Genomic DNA, 19,086 nt, shown 5'->3' with positions numbered 1-19,086 from the left:
TATTTGAAATATTCTTTAAAATTTATATTGCATTGAAGAATGCAAAGATTATTGTAAATTGTATAATGTGGAGGAAATCGAGTGGGAGGAAGGAGAAAAGAATAATATGATGGACTGAGGAAATAGAAATGTAAATGTATGGGGAGATGGGGAGGAAATGGTGTTGGCTTTGGTACATCCAGTGGCGTAGCGTGGGGGGTGCAGGGGGGGCCGGCCGCACCGGGCGCAACATCTGGGGGGCACGCGCTCGCACTCGCAGCTCTCTGCCCCTACCTGGCTCACTCACTCTCTCTCACTGCAGTGCTGGCTGTGCGAATCCGATCCGAGCCGCTGGGTAGCCGCCCACTGTGGAGGGGGTGGGTGCCAGGCGTGCGGTGCGGAGAGAGAGCGAGGGACTATCTGGGGGAGGGACAGTGCAGCGGCCGCCCAGCGCAGCGCTGAGCGCGGGAGAGAACCACACCAGACCAGCCCAGGCAGCAGCAAGAAGAAGCTGGCAGCGGCGGCAGGTTAGGGGTTAGGGGGCGCAAATTACTTGCCTTGCCCCGGGTTAGGTGGCGCAAATTACTTGCCTTGCCCCGGGTTAGGGGGCGCAAATTACTTGCCTTGCCCCAGGTGCTGACAACCCACGCTACGCCGCTGGGTACATCTGTATTGCAATGTAATAGGTGAAAACCAATAATGAAAAAAGACTGCTGAAAAAAGAAAGAAAGAAAGAAAGAAAGAAAGAAAGAAAGAAAGAAAGAAAGACCTGTTCTCTGTTCGCCAGGCGTAATATCATACACCTCCACCATGCGCCTCCAATTGCCTTTACCCCAAATGACATCAACTATTATTGTTAATGTATCGGGTTCATGCGTGCCGTGGAAAAGGACAAGAAAGGGTTCGTTTCGGTGTGTTGTTTAATTGGGGTGTGTTTTGTCCTGCAGCTGCGGCGCTTGTGAGAATGAGTCAGCAAGCATGTGAGAATGAGTCAGCGCCATCTGCCGTGTAATAATAATAATAATAATAATAATAATAATAATAATAATAATTTTATTATTTAAATGTTGTTGTGTTTAAGGCATAATCTGTAGGCTCTAAGGAGACTGTATCTGTCCTTGCACGCAACTGAAACTGTATTATGCTCTCAGCAAAGCAACAGATTCTTCTCTGTTCTTTTGGCACACTCTACCGGCACTCTGCACATGCCCCAACTAAGATCCTGGAGAGGGAGGTTAATTGGGAATGAGGGGGGGATGAGCTCAGACCCGCAGAGTCTAAGCTATGATTCTGGTGGCTGAACCAAGAAAGCTCCATCTGAAAGATATTAGGAGCGAAACGAAACCTTGAACAGATTTGAAATCTGGCAGCAAAGTTGCTGAACCTGAACTTGACATCTGAAAATGAAGTTGGTGGGTTTTTGTTTTGTTTTGTTCTTAAAGAAGCTGCAAGGAAGCTAGTAATTCAGTCTATCTCTCTCTCTCATTGGAACTGATGCTGAGGGCAAATATCCACTAATATTTCTGTTGCTCAACCGGAGTGTGTGTGTGTGTGTGTGTGTGTGTGTGTGTGTGTAAGTGTAAAAAAGGGCAGAAACTGCAGACAGGAAGTGTGATGGCCTGGGATTCGGACTCGGATGCTGAACCTGAGGGATCCCAGCCTGCACAGGATTCCCCACCTCTAGAACCAGCTGAGCTGGGACTGGGGCCTGAGCCTGAAGGGTCCTCACCTGTGCTGGATCCTCAGGTGCAGGTACCAGCTGAGTCTGCTCTGGCTCCTGAGATGAGGGAGGACCCATTGCCTGCAGCTGCTCCACTCTCAGCCCGTCAGAGGAAGCTGAGGTTGCCTCTGGGTCTGGTAACCCTCCAGCCTCTCCTGAGCTGCAGAGGCTCAGGGCAGAGAGGCGGAGGGAACTAAGTTCCCGCAGGAGGAGTGCTCGCCTCCAGGCTAGGAGAGGTGAGTCAGCAGAGGATCGGGGCCACCCTACGCCTTGGGGCAGATAAAAGCCAGCCAGCCCCAGTCCCAGTTTGCGGGAGTAACATTGTTGGTTGCCAGTTCCTGACGCGCCCTGGCTCCCTGCTTGCAAGCCTGTTCCTGACTTCACCCGGCTCCCTGCCTTGGACCCAGCTTCAGCTTTGACGGACAGCCTCCATACTGCAACCTTGACCTTGAACTGGACTCGGACCTCGCCTCGCGGTTAGCCCCCGGGACCAGCACAGGAAGCTTTTAATTAAAGGCACAGTGTGGTCCCTTCCACGTGTTGTGGAACTGCCATCAGCCTCAGCCAGCATTGCTGGCGGTAGAGGTCATTGAATTAGCTACCCTTGCGAGGAACTTTCCAGAAAAACCCTGCTCCTATGACTCGTTCAATTAAGCCAAGCCGTGTGCCAACGACTGACTTTTTTCTGGAGCGTCAGATGCAAACCTGACACCTGTTTCTTTCAGCCGAGGGTAATAGCAGCTCAGATAAGTGGCTAAGACCATGTACAGTAGTGCCTTTTATTTGAAGTATTCGTCAAGGCTCCTCTGATTGTTTTTGGTGGGACTCCCAGTGCTTTTTTTCTTTCAGAAAATGTTTAGGGGTTCTCTCATTTTCCGACTCATATTGAAATACTGCCCCTCAGTGAGGCCAAACTTAGATTCACAAAATGTTTAGGGGTATGCGTACCCCTGCGCCCCCCCCAAAGCACTGGGGGCTTCTCTTGGCCTCAGTGAACAGTCCATGGGGTCACGAAGAGCCGGACACGACTAAACGACTAAACAACAACATCAATAAGGGACAGCAGCGGGACACGGCGCTGGGATAAGGGAGTTTCCCACCATATAAAGGACGGTTGACAGCTATGCCTTCGTGACTCCGGATGCCTCTGGTCCACCTAGAGATGCTCTGGAGATGCTGAATGTGGTCCATCGTAGCGCATTGCCGCAGCTCATGTTTGTTATGAAGCGGAGGAGAGATTGCTAAGGAAATGGGAGGCTGCCTTGCCCTCCGTAGCGAGTGTTTATGGAAAGACTGAGCTCGGAGGGAAAGAGTTCGGCGCAGTATTGCATTGTTGTTCCCAGGAACGGCTCGAAAATATGTCAGAGATTCCTAGGGCAGCGGAGATGGGATTTCCCCGTAACCTCTTCACCCCCGCTTCTCAAACCTCGGCCTTCCTGCCGCACATAGCAACCCAGCGCACACACAAAACCTGTTCCCAGCCTTTCCTGGGAAGAAGCCAAGTTACAGGGAACCAGGCAGAGGGCCTTCTCGGTAGTGGCACCCACCCTGTGGAACTCCCTCCCACCAGATGTCAAAGAGAACAACTACCACCAAACTTTTAGAAGACATCTAAAGGCAGCCCTGTTTAGGGAAGCTTTTAATGTTTAATAGGTTATTGTATTTTAGTGTTTTGTTGGAAGCCGCCCAGAGTGGTTGGGGGGACCCAGCCAGATGGGCGGGGTATAAATAAATTATTATTATTATTATTATTATTATTATTATTATTATTATTATTTATTAATTCCTTAAGAATGTTAAGGGCTTCCCAAAGGTAATCTGCTCCAGCCCCTGCTGTTAGGAAGAGCCAGGGAGCGATGCGCTTCTCTGGTTTTATTGATTTGTAGAAGTGTCGGCATGCCACAAATTCATGCCATAGAGCAGGGGTCAGCAAACTTTTTCAGCAGGGGCCCAGTCCACCGTCCCTCAGACCTTGTGGGGGGCCGGACTATATTTTGGAAAAAAAATATGAATGAATTCCTATGCCCCGCAAATAACCCAGAAATGCATTTTAAATAAAAGCACACATTCTACTCATGTAAAAACATGCTGATTCCTGGACCGTCCGTGGGCCAGATTTAGAAGGCGATTGGGCTGGATCCGGCCCCCGGGCCTTAGTTTGGCTACTCATGCCATATAGCAAGGCGGTGTATAAAACACAATACACCACAGACACAGTGTAAAACGAGAATCAAAATGACACTTTTGTAAGCTTGTCTACATCGATACTGATACATTATCAGCTTTGCAACATTCCCATTCTGCCCAGGAAAAGCTGCTTCCTTCCTTTTAATCTTTTTTTTTTTTTTTTTTTTTGAAGATCTGTGTAACTTGAAAACTTGCCTGCTGCATTTGGGGCCTTCTGGAGAAAATCCTAGAATCAGTGCTTTTTCCCTAAAAAATGTTTAGGGATACAGTGGTACCTCGGGTTAAGAACTTAATTCGTACTAGAGGTCCATACTTAACCTGAAACTGTTCTTAACCTGAGTACCACTTTAGCTAATGGGGCCTCCCGCTGCCTCCTCACGATTTCTGTTCTCATCCTGAAGCAAAGTTCTTAACCCGAGGTACTATTTCTGGGTTAGCGGAGTCTGTAACCTGAAGCATATGTAACCCGAGGTACCACTGTACAGGAATGGGTTACTTCCGGGTTTTGGCGCTTTGCACATATGCAGAAGCACTGAATCACAACCTACGCATGCGCAGACACGCGCTGCGGGTTGCGAACGTGCCTCCCTCACGGATCACGTTCGCAACCTGAGCATCCACTGTATATTCTTTGTATATCGTATTGTTGTTTTATTGTTATGACCGATGGCTGACGCAAACAAAGATTCATTCATTCTCATTCTCTGAAGTCAAAGAGATAAACATACAACCTTCTGTAGACCACATAACACCGGTCCTGAAATACCTACACTGGCTCCCAGTACGTTTCCGAGCACAATTCGAAGTGTTGCTGCTGACCTTGAAAGCCCTAAACGGCCTCGGTCCAGTATACCTGAAGGAGCGTCTCCACCCCATCGTTCTGCCTGGACATTGAGGTCCAGCGCCGAGGGCCTTCTGGCGGTTCCCTCCCTGCGAGAAGCCAAGTTACAGGGAACCAGGCAGAGGGCCTTCTTGGTGGTGGCACCCGCCCTGTGGAACGCCCTCCCACCAGATGTCAAAGAGAAAAACAACTACCAGACTTTTAGAAGACCTCTGAAGGCAGCCCTGTTTAGGGAAGCTTTTAAGGTTTAATAGGTTATTGTATTTTAGTGTTTTGTTGGAAGTCGCCCAGAGTTGCTGGGGAAACCCAGGCAGATGGGCAGGGTATAAATAAATTATTATTATTATTATTATTATAAAGCAGCCCTGCGTCGGGACGATTTTAACGTGTCGAGTGGGGTCAGATTTGTGGGGCGCAAATTCACATTATTACAATTATTCTATGGATATTTTTTTAAAAAACCAAGCAAAGTGCTCCTTGCCTTGTTGCTAACCCTTTCCCCCTCCGCCTTTCCTCCCGACAGACAGCAAGGCCATCGTGGACGGGAACCTCAAGCTGATTCTGGGCTTGATATGGACCCTGATCCTGCACTATTCCATCTCGATGCCCATGTGGGAAGACGAGGATGAGGAGGACGCCAAGAAGCAGACCCCCAAACAGCGGCTCCTGGGCTGGATCCAGAACAAGGTCCCTCAACTGCCCATCACCAACTTCAACCGCGACTGGCAGGATGGCAAGGCGCTGGGAGCCCTGGTGGACAACTGTGCTCCTGGTAAGTAGGAAAAATAAGCCGCCGGATGGTGACTCTGGGCTTTGGTGTCCTTCATGCCTGGGTCCCTGGGTGGACTACAAATCCCATCGTCCAGTGGGCTAAGCTGGCTGTGGACGATGGGAGTTGTAGTCCACCCACACCGGGGGGACGGGACAAAGAGCAAAGAATACTACTTAGCTTAGTAATGTCCGTGCCAGCAGCTCTCCAGGGGTTTCAGAGAGGAGATGTTCCCAGCCCTGTGTAATAAACGAAAATCTGCCCTTATTCCCTTATCGGGGACACAAGAGCCCCTATACAGTCCTTTGTAGGTTCTCCATCGGTCGGAGAAAAGAACAGAGGCCAACCAGAGAATATTGAGAAGCAAAGCAGCTAGTAAGTCTGATCTTTATTGATCTGTTGCAACAGGGTGCTCCCCTCACACGCAGGAAAGGAGGAGGACCCAGAACCAAGGTGTGCCCGCCCTTATATAGACATTTTAAATTGCACCCCCTGGAATCCAAGACCACCCACCAAACACATCATACCTACATCACAGAAAAGGCGGTCTACAACAGAAATCTGAGTGCGTTGTTTACCTCCTGTCTGGCAGGTTACCCATTAATGCTTACTTGATTGGATACCCTGGGGAGCCTGGCCAGTCTTTCGTAATGACAAATACTTAGTTCCTGAGCCAGGTCACAGGCTCACCCTATTCATACACAACCATACCCTCAAGACAGGATTTGTGAAGGAAAAGACAATGGGGAGGCTTTTCCATTTTCCTTTGATTTTGCAGAGAAAACATTTGGTCAGTTTGGGAGCCAAAATGACTAAGCCGCTTCTGGCAAACCAGAGCAGTGCATGGAAACACCATTTACCTTCCCGCTAGAGCGGTACCTATTTATCTACTTGCACTGGTGTACTTTTGAACATCTAAGTTGGCAGGAGCAGGGACCGAACAACTGATCGGCAAGTCCTAGGCTCTGTGGTTGAGACCACAGCACCACCCCATCAAGTGTAACAAAAGAGACATTTACATTTCCCTGTTTCCCAGCCAAGTTCATCACACCCTTTTGTCTTCATCTGGGTTTGTTATTTCTGGAATGGCTACCTGTCTGGCACTCAGGTATCAGGATGCCAGGAATTATCACTCAGGCAGAGGGGCTGCTGAGTAGCTGAGCTCACATGTCTAGATGAATTTCTGAAGTTACTCCAGTGATCCACTACATAGAGACATTTATCAGTGAATTCTTACATTTGGTATTGTGCCGCAAAGGCCCTTTGAATAGATAGGAAGAAACTGTGATGAAGTGTTTTGTGGGGACAAATCACAAAAGTCACAAAAGCGATGGTGCTGATTTTGGTAGCGGGCTGCATGTGCATGATATCTGCTGGAGGGGCAACCCCCCCCAACCTATACATAAATTCCTGCAACACTCCGAATATCCAATACTGTATAGAAAACTATACATAAATTCCTGCAACAGGTTTCAGACTTTCAGAGGCACGGCTAAAACCTTTGCACCAGGATTGCCGAATTAGGATTATTTATGTTGCAGTCTTGTCTTCCTCCAGCTCTCTGGGACTGCAGCTGCCTAGTGCTGGCTGGTGAATGTTGGGAGTTGTAGTTGGGAGTTGTAGTTCAGAAAAGCTGGAGGGCGCCCGGTTGAGAAAATCCGCTTTCTACCATGTCTCCTCTTGGGCTGGTTTTGCTGCCGAGCTCATCTCCTCTTCCAGGACTCATCAGCCTAAACACTTCTGTCTCGGATTTATGGCTGGGGGGCGGGGAAGGGAATCTACCCTCCGCTCAGGAAAAGCAAGCCAAATTTGGGCAAACTCAGAGGTCTGGACGGATATGTTGGCAGTGGGAGCCCTTGGCTTGTTTGTGGGTTACGTATCTCGCCGTGTAGAGGGGTCTGACGTGGACTGTAGCCTCCTTAATGTTCAGAACTTAAATCCCCCCCTCCATTTTTATTTTTATTTTTACATCTGTGGAATTAAGGCAAGATTTCTCCGCAGGCAAACCTTGCTTAGCAACATCAGTGTGGCTTTTGATGAGCCACAGATCTATTTTGCTCTATTCAGTGATATTCAACTCAGAGCAAACCCACTGAAATGAATGGACCTAATTTAGTGATGGTGGTCAATTTCAATAGGCCTACTCTGAGTAAAGTCTAGTTTGCTACCCATCATCAGTGTGGCTTTTGACGAGCTACAGGTCTCATCGCCGCAGATACGGCTCAGCCACGCTGCTCACTTGCCATGCGCTGTCGCGCCATGGAGTTGTGGGGCAGAGCTGCGCCCTAAAAATAATAATGAATAATAATAATGAATAATAATGAATAATAATATATGCCGCCCATCTGACTGGCTCGCCATAAGCACGGGCAGCACATGTTTAAAGTGCATGGTTTTGCCCAAAGAATCATGGGAACTGTAGTTCACTAAGGGTGCTTGGAGCCCTGTGAGGAAAACTACAGTTCCCACGATTCTTTGGGACATAGCTGGCAACCTTTCCCTTTTTAAAAGGGAAATTCCCTGATTCCGAACAGGATTCCTCGCAATAAAAGAGAAAAGTTGACAGCTGTGCTTTGGGAGGAAGTTATGTGCTTTCGACAGTAGCAGGCATGGCGAAACTTGGCCGCCCAGATGTTTTCGGACTACAATTCCCATCATCCCTGACCACTGGTCCTGTTAGCTAGGGATGATGGGAGTTGTAGTCCCAAAACATCTGGAGGGCCAGGTTTGGCCACGCCTGGCTTAGAGTGTCAGACTAAGACCTGGGAGTCCCTGCCTCTTCGGCCGGCCTTCCTCACAGGTTGTTGTAGGCAATAAATGAGAATGGGGAGAACCACACACGCAGCCTTGATCTCCATGGAGAAAAACATGGGGTATAAATGCCATAAAATTTATGGACATAAATTAATATGTGCGGTGTGGATCTGGCCCAGCTGGCTGTCAAAGAAACTGCAGGGCTGAAGCGGCTGTCTTGCGGAGGTCTACTCAGAAGTAAGCCCCCCAGAGTTCACAGCAGTTTGGCCCCAGGTAAACGGGGATCCTGTTGTCTTTGTCCATGGGGTTTTCTTGGCAGGGATACTGGAGTGGCTTGCCGGTTCCTCCTCCAGGTGGATCACGTTTAGTCAAAACTCTCCACTATGACCTGTCCATCTTGGGTGGCCCTGCACGGCATAGCTCATAGCTTCTCTGAGTTATTCCAGCCCCTTCACCACGGCAAGGCAGTGATCCATGAAGGGAAGAAGAATTGATGCTTTTGAATTCTGGTGCTGGAGGAGACTCTTGAGAGTCCCATGGACTGCAAGAAGATCAAACCTCTCCATTCTGAAGGAAATCAGCCCCGAGTGCTCACTGGAAAGACAGATTGTGAAGCTGAGGCTCCAAGACTTTGGCCACCTCATGAGAAGAGAAAACTCCCTGGAAAAGACCCTGATGTTGGGGAAGATGGAGGGCACAAGGAGAAGGGGACGGCAGATGACGAGATGGTTGGACAGTGTTCTCAAAGCTACAAACTGACCAAACTGCGGGAGTCTGACCAAACTGCGGGAGGCAGTGGAAGACAGGAGTGCCTGGCGTGCTCTGGTCCAGGGGGTCACGAAGAGTCGGACACGACTAAACTACTAAACAACAACAACAACAAAATGGGGAGCAGGATTGAGGCCACGTTAGTGGGACTTACACCTGAGTAGACACTTACAGGATTGTTGCATTCTCAAAGGAGAGGTCCCTTTGCCCGAGAGCAACTCCCCCTCTCTGACAGCCGAAGGGACTGATTACATTGACGTTTAAGGGAACAGCACTCCACGCACGGGCAGAGGCACTCTTGTCCTGGATAGATTGCAGGGCCGAATCCTGCTGCCGTTAAAATATTGGCGGGGCTGGGTGCTTTGAGGCGCAATGAGTCCATGTTCGAATTAAATGGAGATGGGGAGGGGGATATCCACCTGTCCTGTCCCCCCTGAAAGCCTTAAGAGAAGACCCTGCTCCCGAGAGCTTTCGTTTCCTGCCTTGCACGGGGTTGGACTGGATGACCTCCAGGTGTCCCACCCTCCCACATCGAGGATCATGTGATTCCTTGGCACTTGCATCCTTTGCGAGGCGGGAGGGTTGAGCGATGGACAGCTGAGCACTGGGCCTGCCGAGCCAAGTTGTGCCGGGGAGTTTACCTTAACAGAAGCCGCAGCCAGGCCTTATATGTCGATAGCTTCCCTCTGGGTCTGCCTCCTTCCTTAGTTCTTGGCATACTTTCTCTCCATGTCTGGGGATCCCCCAGGCTGCTGCTCGGCTCTCGCAAATGTTTGGCAATCCATCTCCAGCACAAACCTCTCTGCCCGTCCTCTGCAGTGCTCAAAAAAGGCCTCTTCCTCTCAGGGCTAGCGACAAAATTGCTGTGCCCAGAGACTGGCAGAATTGTAGAGTTGGAGGGGGAACCTCAGTGGTCATCCATCCCAACCCCGGCAACGGTGGCAATCTGCTGTTCGGCGCAGCTGCCGTGCATCACTCCAGAAACAGCCGTGTCAGGAGAAGCGGTCATACATATATATATGTAATTTTTATTAAATTTTCTATTTTACAATTTAGAATAGAGTATTCATTTAAACCTTTCCATGGTTCATTTTGCATGGCATAATTCCCAGCATATTTTATACAAGCTAAGGGGTCAGCAAACTTTTTCAGCAGGGTCCCTCAGAACTTGTGGCGGACCGTAGTATATTTTGAAGGGGGGAAAAAAGTACAAATTCCTATGCCCCACAAATAACCCAGAGATGCATTTTAAATAAAAGCACACATTCTACTCATGTAAAAACACCAGGCAGGCTCCACAAATGACCCAGAGGTGCATTTTATTTATTTATTTTTTAAATATATCCTTAGTAAAAGGTAAAGGGACCCTTGACCATTAGGTCCAGTCACTGATGACGCTGGGGTTGCAGCGCTCATCTCGTTTTACTAGCCAAGGGAGCCGGTGTACAGCTTCCGGGTCATGTGGCCAGCAGGACTAAGCCGCTTCTGGCGAACTAGAGCAGCACACGGAAACGCAGTTTACCTTCCCGCCGGAGCAGTACCTATTTATCTACTTGCACTTTGACGTGCTTTTGAACTGCTAGGTTGGCAGGAGCTGGGACTGTTCACCCCGTCGTGGGGATTTGAACCGCCGACCTTCTGATCGGCAAGTCCTAGGCTCTGTGGTTTAACCCACAGTGCCACCCGTGTCCCTATATCCTTAGTAATTTAAAATAAATACATTTATGAGATGTACAGACAAGTAAACAAACATACAATCAAACAAACAAACAAATAACAGAAAAATCAAACAAACCACATACCATAACCTACACTGTTAGGTTATAGTCCTAGTCAGTTTGAGAGCCAAAATGGCTTAGAATCATAGAATTGGAAGAGACCACAAGGGCCATCGAGTCCAACCCCCTGCCAAGCAGGAAACACCATCAGAGCACTCCTGACATATGGTTGTCAAGCCTCTGCTTAAAGACCTCCAAAGAAGGAGACTCCACCACACTCCTTGGCAGCAAATTCCACTGTCGAACAGCTCTTACTGTCAGGAAGTTCTTCCTAATGTTTAGGTGGAATCTTCTTTCTTGTAGTTTGGATCCATTGCTCCGTGTCCGCTTCTCTGGAGCAGCAGAAAACAACCTTTCTCCCTCCTCTATGTGACATCCTTTTATATATTTGAACATGGCTATCATATCACCCCTTAACCTCCTCTTCTTCACGGCTGTTTTCCTGTGCTGCTTCAGACATGTGGTTTATATATTGATGTACATGTTTGCTTGGTACATTTATGAACATTTATTATATGGAGGATGGATGGCGGCTAACAGATTGAGATTGAATCCTGACAAGACAGAAGTACTGTTTTTGGGGGACAGGAGGCTGGCAGGTGTGGAGGATTCCCTGGTCCTGAATGGGGTAACTGTGCCCCTGAAGGACCAGGTGCGCAGCCTGGGAGTCATTCTGGACTCACAGCTGTCCATGGAGGTGCAGGTCAAATCCGTGTCCAGGGCAGCTGTTTACCAGCTCCATCTGGTATGCAGGATGAAACCCTATCTGCCTGCGGACTGTCTTGCCAGAGTGGTGCATGCTCTGGTTATCTCCCGCTTGGACTACTGCCATGCACTCTACATGGGGCTACCTTTGAAGGTGACCCGGAAACTACAACTAATCCAGAATGCGGCAGCTAGACTGGTGACTGGGAGCGGCCGCCGAGACCATATAACACCGGTCTTGAAAGACCTACATTGGCTCCCAGTATGTTTCCAAGCACAATTTAAAGTGCTGGTGCTGACCTTGAAAGCCCTAAACGGCCCGGTCCTGTATACCTGAAGGAGCGTCTCCACCCCCATCGTCCAGCCCAGACACTGAGATCCAGCACCGACGGCCTTCTGGCGGTTCCCTTGCTGCAAGAAGCCAAGTTACAGGGAACCAGGCAGGGGGCCTTCTTGGCAGTGGCGCCCTCCCTGTGGAACGCTCTTCCACCAGATGTCAAAGAGAACAACAACTACCAGACTTCTGAAGGGAAGTTTAGGGAAGCTTTTGTATTTTAATATTTTTTTGGAAGCCGCCCAGAGTGGCTGGGGAAGCCCAGCCAGATGGGCGGGATATAAATAATAAATTATTATTATTATTATTATTATTATTATTATTATTATATAAAAGACCTCAATTTTTATTTCAGGGGAATAGATGGCCCTTGGGGGTCCCTCCTGTGACATCATTCCCAGGGTCTGTTCCACGAACGCTGGCCTCTAGCTCCTTTCTCTGCTGCAGGAGGTTGAGTCCCACAAGGGCAAACAGGGCACTGCCCCTCCAGTCACAGAATCGCGGAACTGGAATTGGAATTGGAAGGGACCCCTAGCGGTCATCTAGTCCAACCTGCTTCAATGCAGGAATCTCAGCTAAAACATACACAACAGGTGGCCATGCAACCTCTGCTTAAAAACCTCCATGGAAGGTAGACAAGGATTAAGTGTAAGGTGTTGTTGTTTAGTCGTTTAGTTGTGTCCAACTCTTCGTGACCCCCTGGACCAGAGCATGCCAGGCACTCCTGTCTTCCACTGCCTCCCGCAGTTTGGTCAAACTCATGCTGGTAGCTTCGAGAACACTGTCCCACCATCTTGTCCTCTGTCGTCCCCTTCTCCTTGTGCCCTCCATCTTTCCCAACATCAGGGTCTTTTCCAGGGAGTCTTCTCTTCTCCTGAGGTGGCCAAAGTCTTGGAGCCTCAGCTTCAGGATCTGTCCTTCCAGGGAGCACTCAGGGCTGATTTCCTTCAGAATGGATAGGTTTGATCTTCTTGCAGTCCATGGGACTCTCAAGAGTCTCCTCCAGCACCAGAATTCAAAAGCATCAGTTCTTTGGCCATCAGCCTCCTTTATGGTCCAGTTCTCACTTCCATACGTCACTACTGGGAAAACCATAGCTTGAACTATACGGACCTTTGTCAGCAAGGTGATGTCTCTGCTTTTGAAGATGCTGTAAGGTAGACAAGGATTATGTATTGCGTTTAGAATAGATTTATGAAAGATTTAGAAAACTTATCGATTAGAATATTTGTATGGGAAAAATACGGAATAACAGATACAAATTGGCTTCAAATGTATATTGGAAGTGCAATGTAAGCGATGGAAGACAATCAATGAAGTTTTATTATGGAGATATTTGTAGAATAAATTTGGAAGAAATTCTTCCAATTTTTCTTTTTTTTTCTTTTTCTTTTTTCTTCCTCTTTTCTTTTCTGTTCTTTTTTATATAGGTGTGCTTATCTGAAAAATATATGTACTGTATGTCTGTATTTGTATGTATTTTGCTTGTATTTTGTAATTATTATGTTAAATAAAGTTGCGCAACTTAGCAGGGAAGCAGCGGGAGGCGACGCCAGGGTGTGTTGGCTCCGCCTCCGATTGGCTCAGGCTCCGCCCACTTTGGGACCCCAACCATGGGCACCTTCTGCTGAGTCTTATCCGGTTCCGTGTCTTATTTCATCCCTTGGCACTCCCTTCCTTAATCCAGTTCCGGTTCTTATCTGCAGCCAAGGCGGCTCACGATAAACCCTGGAGTGGATCCAGTTCCTTTCCGGCTGGATCGGGCGATCTGTGCCAAGGGTGGCCACAATGCCCCTATTGTCTCTGGCTCTCCTGGCAGGCGCCCCCAAGGCTGGCGCTGCCCATCTGACCCTGTCTTTATCTCTCCTTCCCATAGGCCTGTGCCCGGACTGGGAGACCTGGGATCCTAACCAGCCCGTGGAGAACGCCCGTGAGGCTATGCAGCAGGCGGACGATTGGCTGGGAGTGCCCCAGGTACCACCTTGGCAAAAAAACGGGGCATCCGAAGGGCTGGGCTCTCTGGACCAAAGCCACCCTTTCCCCTCTGCCTTTAAAAGTTGTCCTGTGGGCGGAAATCCAACCGGCGAAGCCTCTTTTCGTGCTTCACCTGTTGAATTTTTGCGCATTGTGCAACAGGGAAGGGGGCGGCTTTGGCACGCCGGAGGAAAACCGCCAGTGGGGAAGGGGTGTTATTCCTCTTCGGCGGAATAACATGGCCTTTTTAGTACTGGCCCCGACTTGGTGGAACGCTCTGTCCCAAGAGACCAGGGCACTGCAGGACTTGACATCTTTCCACAGGGCCTGTTCTGCCTGGCTTTTGGTTCGGGCTCAGTCTGACCCTTATGTTTCTCTCCCCTTATGGTTTTGACTTTTAAAATGAGGCTGCATTTTAAATTGTTTTTTTCTTTTTTCTTATTATGTTTTTACTGAACTTTTATTGGTGTTAGCCGCCCTAAGCCCGGCTCTGGCCAGGGAGGGCGGGGTATAAATAAAATTTATTACTATTATGATTATTATTACTTCTTCTCCTCGCAGGTGATTGCCCCTGAAGAGATCGTGGACCCCAACGTGGATGAGCATTCGGTCATGACCTACCTGTCTCAGTTTCCCAAAGCCAAGCTAAAGCCAGGGGCTCCCCTGCGCTCCAAGCAACTGAACCCCAAGAAAGCCAAGGCCTACGGCCCAGGTAAGTAGCCCTGGCCAAGCAGTCAAGAGGGCAACGGCCAAGGGAATTAATTGCTCTCTTCTCCACCCAACTCCCGGATGACCAGGAAAAGGCCTGCTCCCATCACTTTAAGAAAGGGATCAATCCAGCTCAATCAACCCGAGAAGCCTTCTGTGTTCTGGAGCTAAAGCGGGGGCCTCTGGACTCTTCTTTCCATTTCATAGAATCGTAGAATGGGACCCCCAAGGGTCATCCATCCCAACCCGCTGCGATGCTGGAGTCAGAGCTGTAGAATCCCTGAAAGGAGTAATTCAGCCACTTTACAAATGCAAAGTGAATTAAAGGGCTCTGTTGCCCAAAGGCAAACAAACAAACAAACAAACAAACACACACTTTGGGTTTACAAATGCAAAGTGAATTAAAAGGCTCTGTTGCCCAAAGGCAAACAAACAAACAAGTAAACAAACAAACAAACAAACCCCACTTTAAAATAAAGATTTGATGGGGAAGTTCCGCTGAAAAGCATGGGATGAGTGAATTGCTGAGGCAGGCATTTAAAGAGCCCGCAAACTAATCTGGATCATAGAATTGTAGAATCATTGAGAGGGATGGGTCCCCCCAAAGGTCATGTAGTCCAACCCCGCTGCGATGCAGAAATCTCAGCTGAAGCATCCGAATCAGCTCACCGTCTGATTTAATAAGCAGATCAGGCAAAAGATTTAAACAGAGACCGGGAGAAATCAAAGTTTGCGCAAGCAGATCGGGACGAATCCTTGATCTTTCGTGGAGGAGGGGGTTGGAATAGTTTTATGATTCTACGAGGATTCAGAAAAGGGGAAAATAATAATAATAATTATGAGAACCGGGGAACTGGAAAGAGACGTTGTTCCATCTACTGTATCCCGGCTAACGTATCTGACGTTCCGCACAGGGATCGAGCCCCACGGCAACACGGTGCTGAAACCAGCCCATTTCACAGTGGAAACTATCGAGGCAGGATTGGGAGAGGTGCTGGTCTACATCGAAGACCCCGAAGGCCACACAGAAGAGGTACTGGGCTCTGCAGCCTTTTGCTCTTCTCCTTTTTTAGAAAAATACATTTTTATTGTTGTTGTTTTTAACATATCATTTCCAACAACCATTTAACATAACTTCTTCTACAATATTTTAGACTTGCGTCAACAACCTCTGAAGATTTTCCGTTCTTTATCGTTTGTTCTTCATTTCTTCATTTCTCTGTTACTTTTAATTATCATTAACTAAGAATTCTCTTCATGTTCTTTCTTGCAATATTTCAAGGAGTCCTCCTTACAGAACTTCTTGCAGTCCTACTAGCATAATCTGTTTATTATAATTGCTTTTCAAATAGTTCGTATATTTACTCCAGTCTTCTAAGAATCTCTGGTCCCGCAGGTTTCGAATCCTTCCTGTTAATTTATCTAATTCTGCATAGTCCATTAATTTCATGCCTTATGCTCTTCTCCTTGCCCTCCTGTAAGCCCCTGAGTTTTGTGGGGTCCTGCACCTAATCAAATTGAAACGGGAGGTTTTACGGGCAAAGGACTCTTGCAATACCAAGCAAGGATGGGAAGCATGCAGACTCCCCCAGCTGTTGCCGGACTACAACCCCCATAATCCTTTGCCATTTCCCACGCCAGAGTCCAGCAACAAATGCAAGGCCCTGTATTGCGGGACACCGCAGTAGGGACACTGGCGAGGGTGGGTCTTCATAGGAAATAATGTCTCCTGTTTTCGTTCTTCGCCCACCCAGGCCAAAGTCGTCGCCAACAACGACAAGAACCGGACGTATTCTGTCTCCTACGTGCCGAAAGTGGCTGGCTTGCATAAGGTGAGAGACCCTCTTTTTCTGTAAGCATGGAATCAGAGAAGTTTAGAGCTGGAAGGGACACCCAGGGGCTAATAATAATAATAATTTATTTATACCTCACCCATCCGGCTGGGTTTTCCCAGCCACTCTGGGCAGCTCCCAACAAATTAAAAGCAGAATAAAACATCAGACATTAAAAGCTTCCCTAAACAGGGCTGCCTTCAGATGTCTTCTAAAAGTCTGGTAGTTGTTTTTCTCTTTGACATCTGGTGGGAGGGCGTTCCACAGGGCAGGAGCCACCACCGAGAAGGCCTTCTGCCTGGTTCCATGCAACCTCGCTTCTTGCAGGGAGGGAACTGCCAAATGGCCCTTGGAACTGGACCTCAGTGTCCGGGTTGAACAATGGGAGTGGAGACACTCCTTTAGGTATACTGGACCGAGGCCGTTTAGGGCTTTCAAGGTCAGCGCCAGCACTTTGAATGGTGCTCGGAAACGTACTGGGAGCCAGTGCAGGTCTTTCAAGACCAGTGTTATGTGGTCTCGGCGGCCACCCCCAGTCACCAGTCTAGCTGCCGCATTCTGGATTAATTGCAGTCACCTTCAAAGGTAGCCCCACATAGAGCGCATTGCAGTAGTCTAAGCGGGAGATAAGCAGAGCATGCACCACTCTGGCAAGGCAGTCTGCGGGCAGGTGGGGTCTCATCCTGCGTACCAGATGGAGCTGGGAAACAGGCGCCCTGGACACAGAACTGACCTGTGCCTCCATGGACAGCTGTGAGTCCAAAATGACTCCCAGGCTGCGCACCTGGTCCTTCAGGGGCACAGTTACCCCACTGAGGACCAGGGAGTCCTCCACACCCGCCCGCCTCCTGTCCCCCCAAAACAGTACTTCTGTCTTGTCAGGATTCAACGTCAATCTGTTAGCCGCCATCCATCCTCCAACCGCCTCCAGACACTCACACAGGACCTTCACCGCCTTCACTGGTTCTGATTTAGATGTCCAACCCCACGTAATGCAGGGATCTTTCCTCGCAGGAACGTTGTTCCAAACCTTGATCGTTGTTATGCCCCTTTCTGACCTTTTGCCAGTGTGTGCCAGTCCAGGCTGGTTCCCTCCCCATACCCCAAAAATCACCCTCTTTCCCTCCTTGCTCTCCTGCCCTAGGTCACGGTTCTCTTCGCCGGGCAGAATATCGACAAGAGCCCCTTCGAAGTCAACGTGGGCATGGCGCTGGGCGATGCCAACAAGGTTACGGCCCGAGGGCCAGGCCTGGAGCCCGTGGGCAACGTGGCTCATAAGCCTACCTACTTTGACATCTACACAGCAGGTAAGTGGCGAGGTGGATGCCTCTGAAGCCTCCAGGCAGCCCTGCTCGACTGAGTGCCCCCAGTACATCCGAGGTAGACTGCCCTTGAACGTGGAAGCTCCATGGACGTCAATGGGCGTTTCTCCCGAAGGTTGCCAGTCTGCCAGCTCTTGACTTGAAAGTCTCCAAGTTTGCCTGTATAATGCCCCCACTGCAGGTGGAAGGGAGAGCGCTTTGTCTCCCAGATGGGCGAGAGTGCCAATAATAATAATAATAATAATAAATAATAATATAGTGGTACCTCTGGATTGGACGCGGGTGGCGCTGTGGGTTAAACCACAGAGCCTAGGACTTGCCAATCAGAAGATCGGTGGTTCAAATCCCTGCAACGGGGTGAGCTCCTGTTGCTTGGTCCCTGCTCCTGCCAACCTAGCAGTTCGAAAGCACGTCAAAGTGCAAGTAGATAAATAGGTACCGCTCTGGCGGGAAGGTAAACGGCCTTTCCGTGTGCTGCTCTGGTTCTCCAGAAGCGGCTTAGTCATGCTGGCCACATGACCCGGAAGCTGTATGCCGGCTCCCTCGGCCAATAAAGCGAGATGAGTGCTGCAACCCCAGAGTCGGCCACGACTGGACCTAATGGTCAGGGGTCCCTTTACCTTTACACCTCTGGATACGAACGGGATCCGTTCCGGAGCCCCGTTCACACCCAGAAGCGAATGCAACCCACATCTGCACATGCACAGGTCGTAATTCGCCCCTTCCGCTCATGCACGTGACGTCATTTTGACTGTCTGCGCATGCGCGAGTGGCGAAACCTGATAGCAACACGTTTGGTTACTTCCGGGTCGCTACGGAGCACGACCTGAATACACTCAACCTGAAGCAACTTCAACCCGAGGTATGACTGTGATAATAATTATTTAAGAAGATCGTGTGTGTAGCTTGCAAGCTTCAGCTCAGCAGGAGATGGATGCAAAGAATAGCTTAGACCAGGCATAGGCAAACTCGGCCCTTCCAGATGTTTTGGGACTACAAGTCCCATGATCCCTAGCTAACAGGACCAGTGATCAGGGATGATGGGAGTTGTAGTCCCAAAACATCTGGCTGGCTGAGTTTGCCTATGCCTGGCTTAGACTCTGCAGGTCATCTGTTCCTCATTCCCAATTAACCTCCGTCTCCTGGGTCTTTCCCAATGAAATCACCAGGGCTCTTCCCTGTGACATCACTCGGGGCGACCCATAATTCTCAGTTTCGGGCTCTGAGATCTCAGGGTTTGTGGTGCTCCTCACTTGGCAACCCCAATATCCCAGCAGGAACTTCTTCCAAAGCCCTTTGAAGCGCGGATCGTGGGCCTCGTCGGGGGGACGGACGGCCAGAAGGGTGCGGAGAGGACCGGAATCCGTGGGAAGGGTGAGGGGCACCCGGCACACGATTCTTCCGACAGCCGGAGT

General features: G+C 49.3%; 1 protein-coding gene across 4 annotated transcripts in view; it reads left to right on the top strand.

Annotated features, from left to right (window-relative positions):
* Window positions 1–19,086, top strand: part of FLNC (filamin C) — a 122,687-nt gene that overhangs the window by 31,049 nt on the left and 72,552 nt on the right. For all 4 annotated transcript variants that reach the window (XM_081022573.1, XM_081022572.1, XM_081022571.1 and 1 more), the window contains exons 2-7: window positions 5,251–5,499; window positions 13,712–13,809; window positions 14,371–14,521; window positions 15,432–15,550; window positions 16,272–16,349; window positions 17,494–17,656. In XM_081022573.1, coding sequence (XP_080878699.1) covers window positions 5,251–5,499; window positions 13,712–13,809; window positions 14,371–14,521; window positions 15,432–15,550; window positions 16,272–16,349; window positions 17,494–17,656 — 858 coding nt within the window. The remainder of the gene's footprint in view (window positions 1–5,250; window positions 5,500–13,711; window positions 13,810–14,370; window positions 14,522–15,431; window positions 15,551–16,271; window positions 16,350–17,493; window positions 17,657–19,086) is intronic.

Source organism: Podarcis pityusensis (genome assembly GCF_964106645.2).
Source record: "Podarcis pityusensis genome assembly, chromosome: 10".
Classification (NCBI taxonomy): Eukaryota; Metazoa; Chordata; class Lepidosauria; order Squamata; family Lacertidae; genus Podarcis; species Podarcis pityusensis.
The sequence above is the reverse complement of the archived record's forward strand: the minus strand, read 5'-3'. Positions and strand labels throughout refer to the sequence as shown.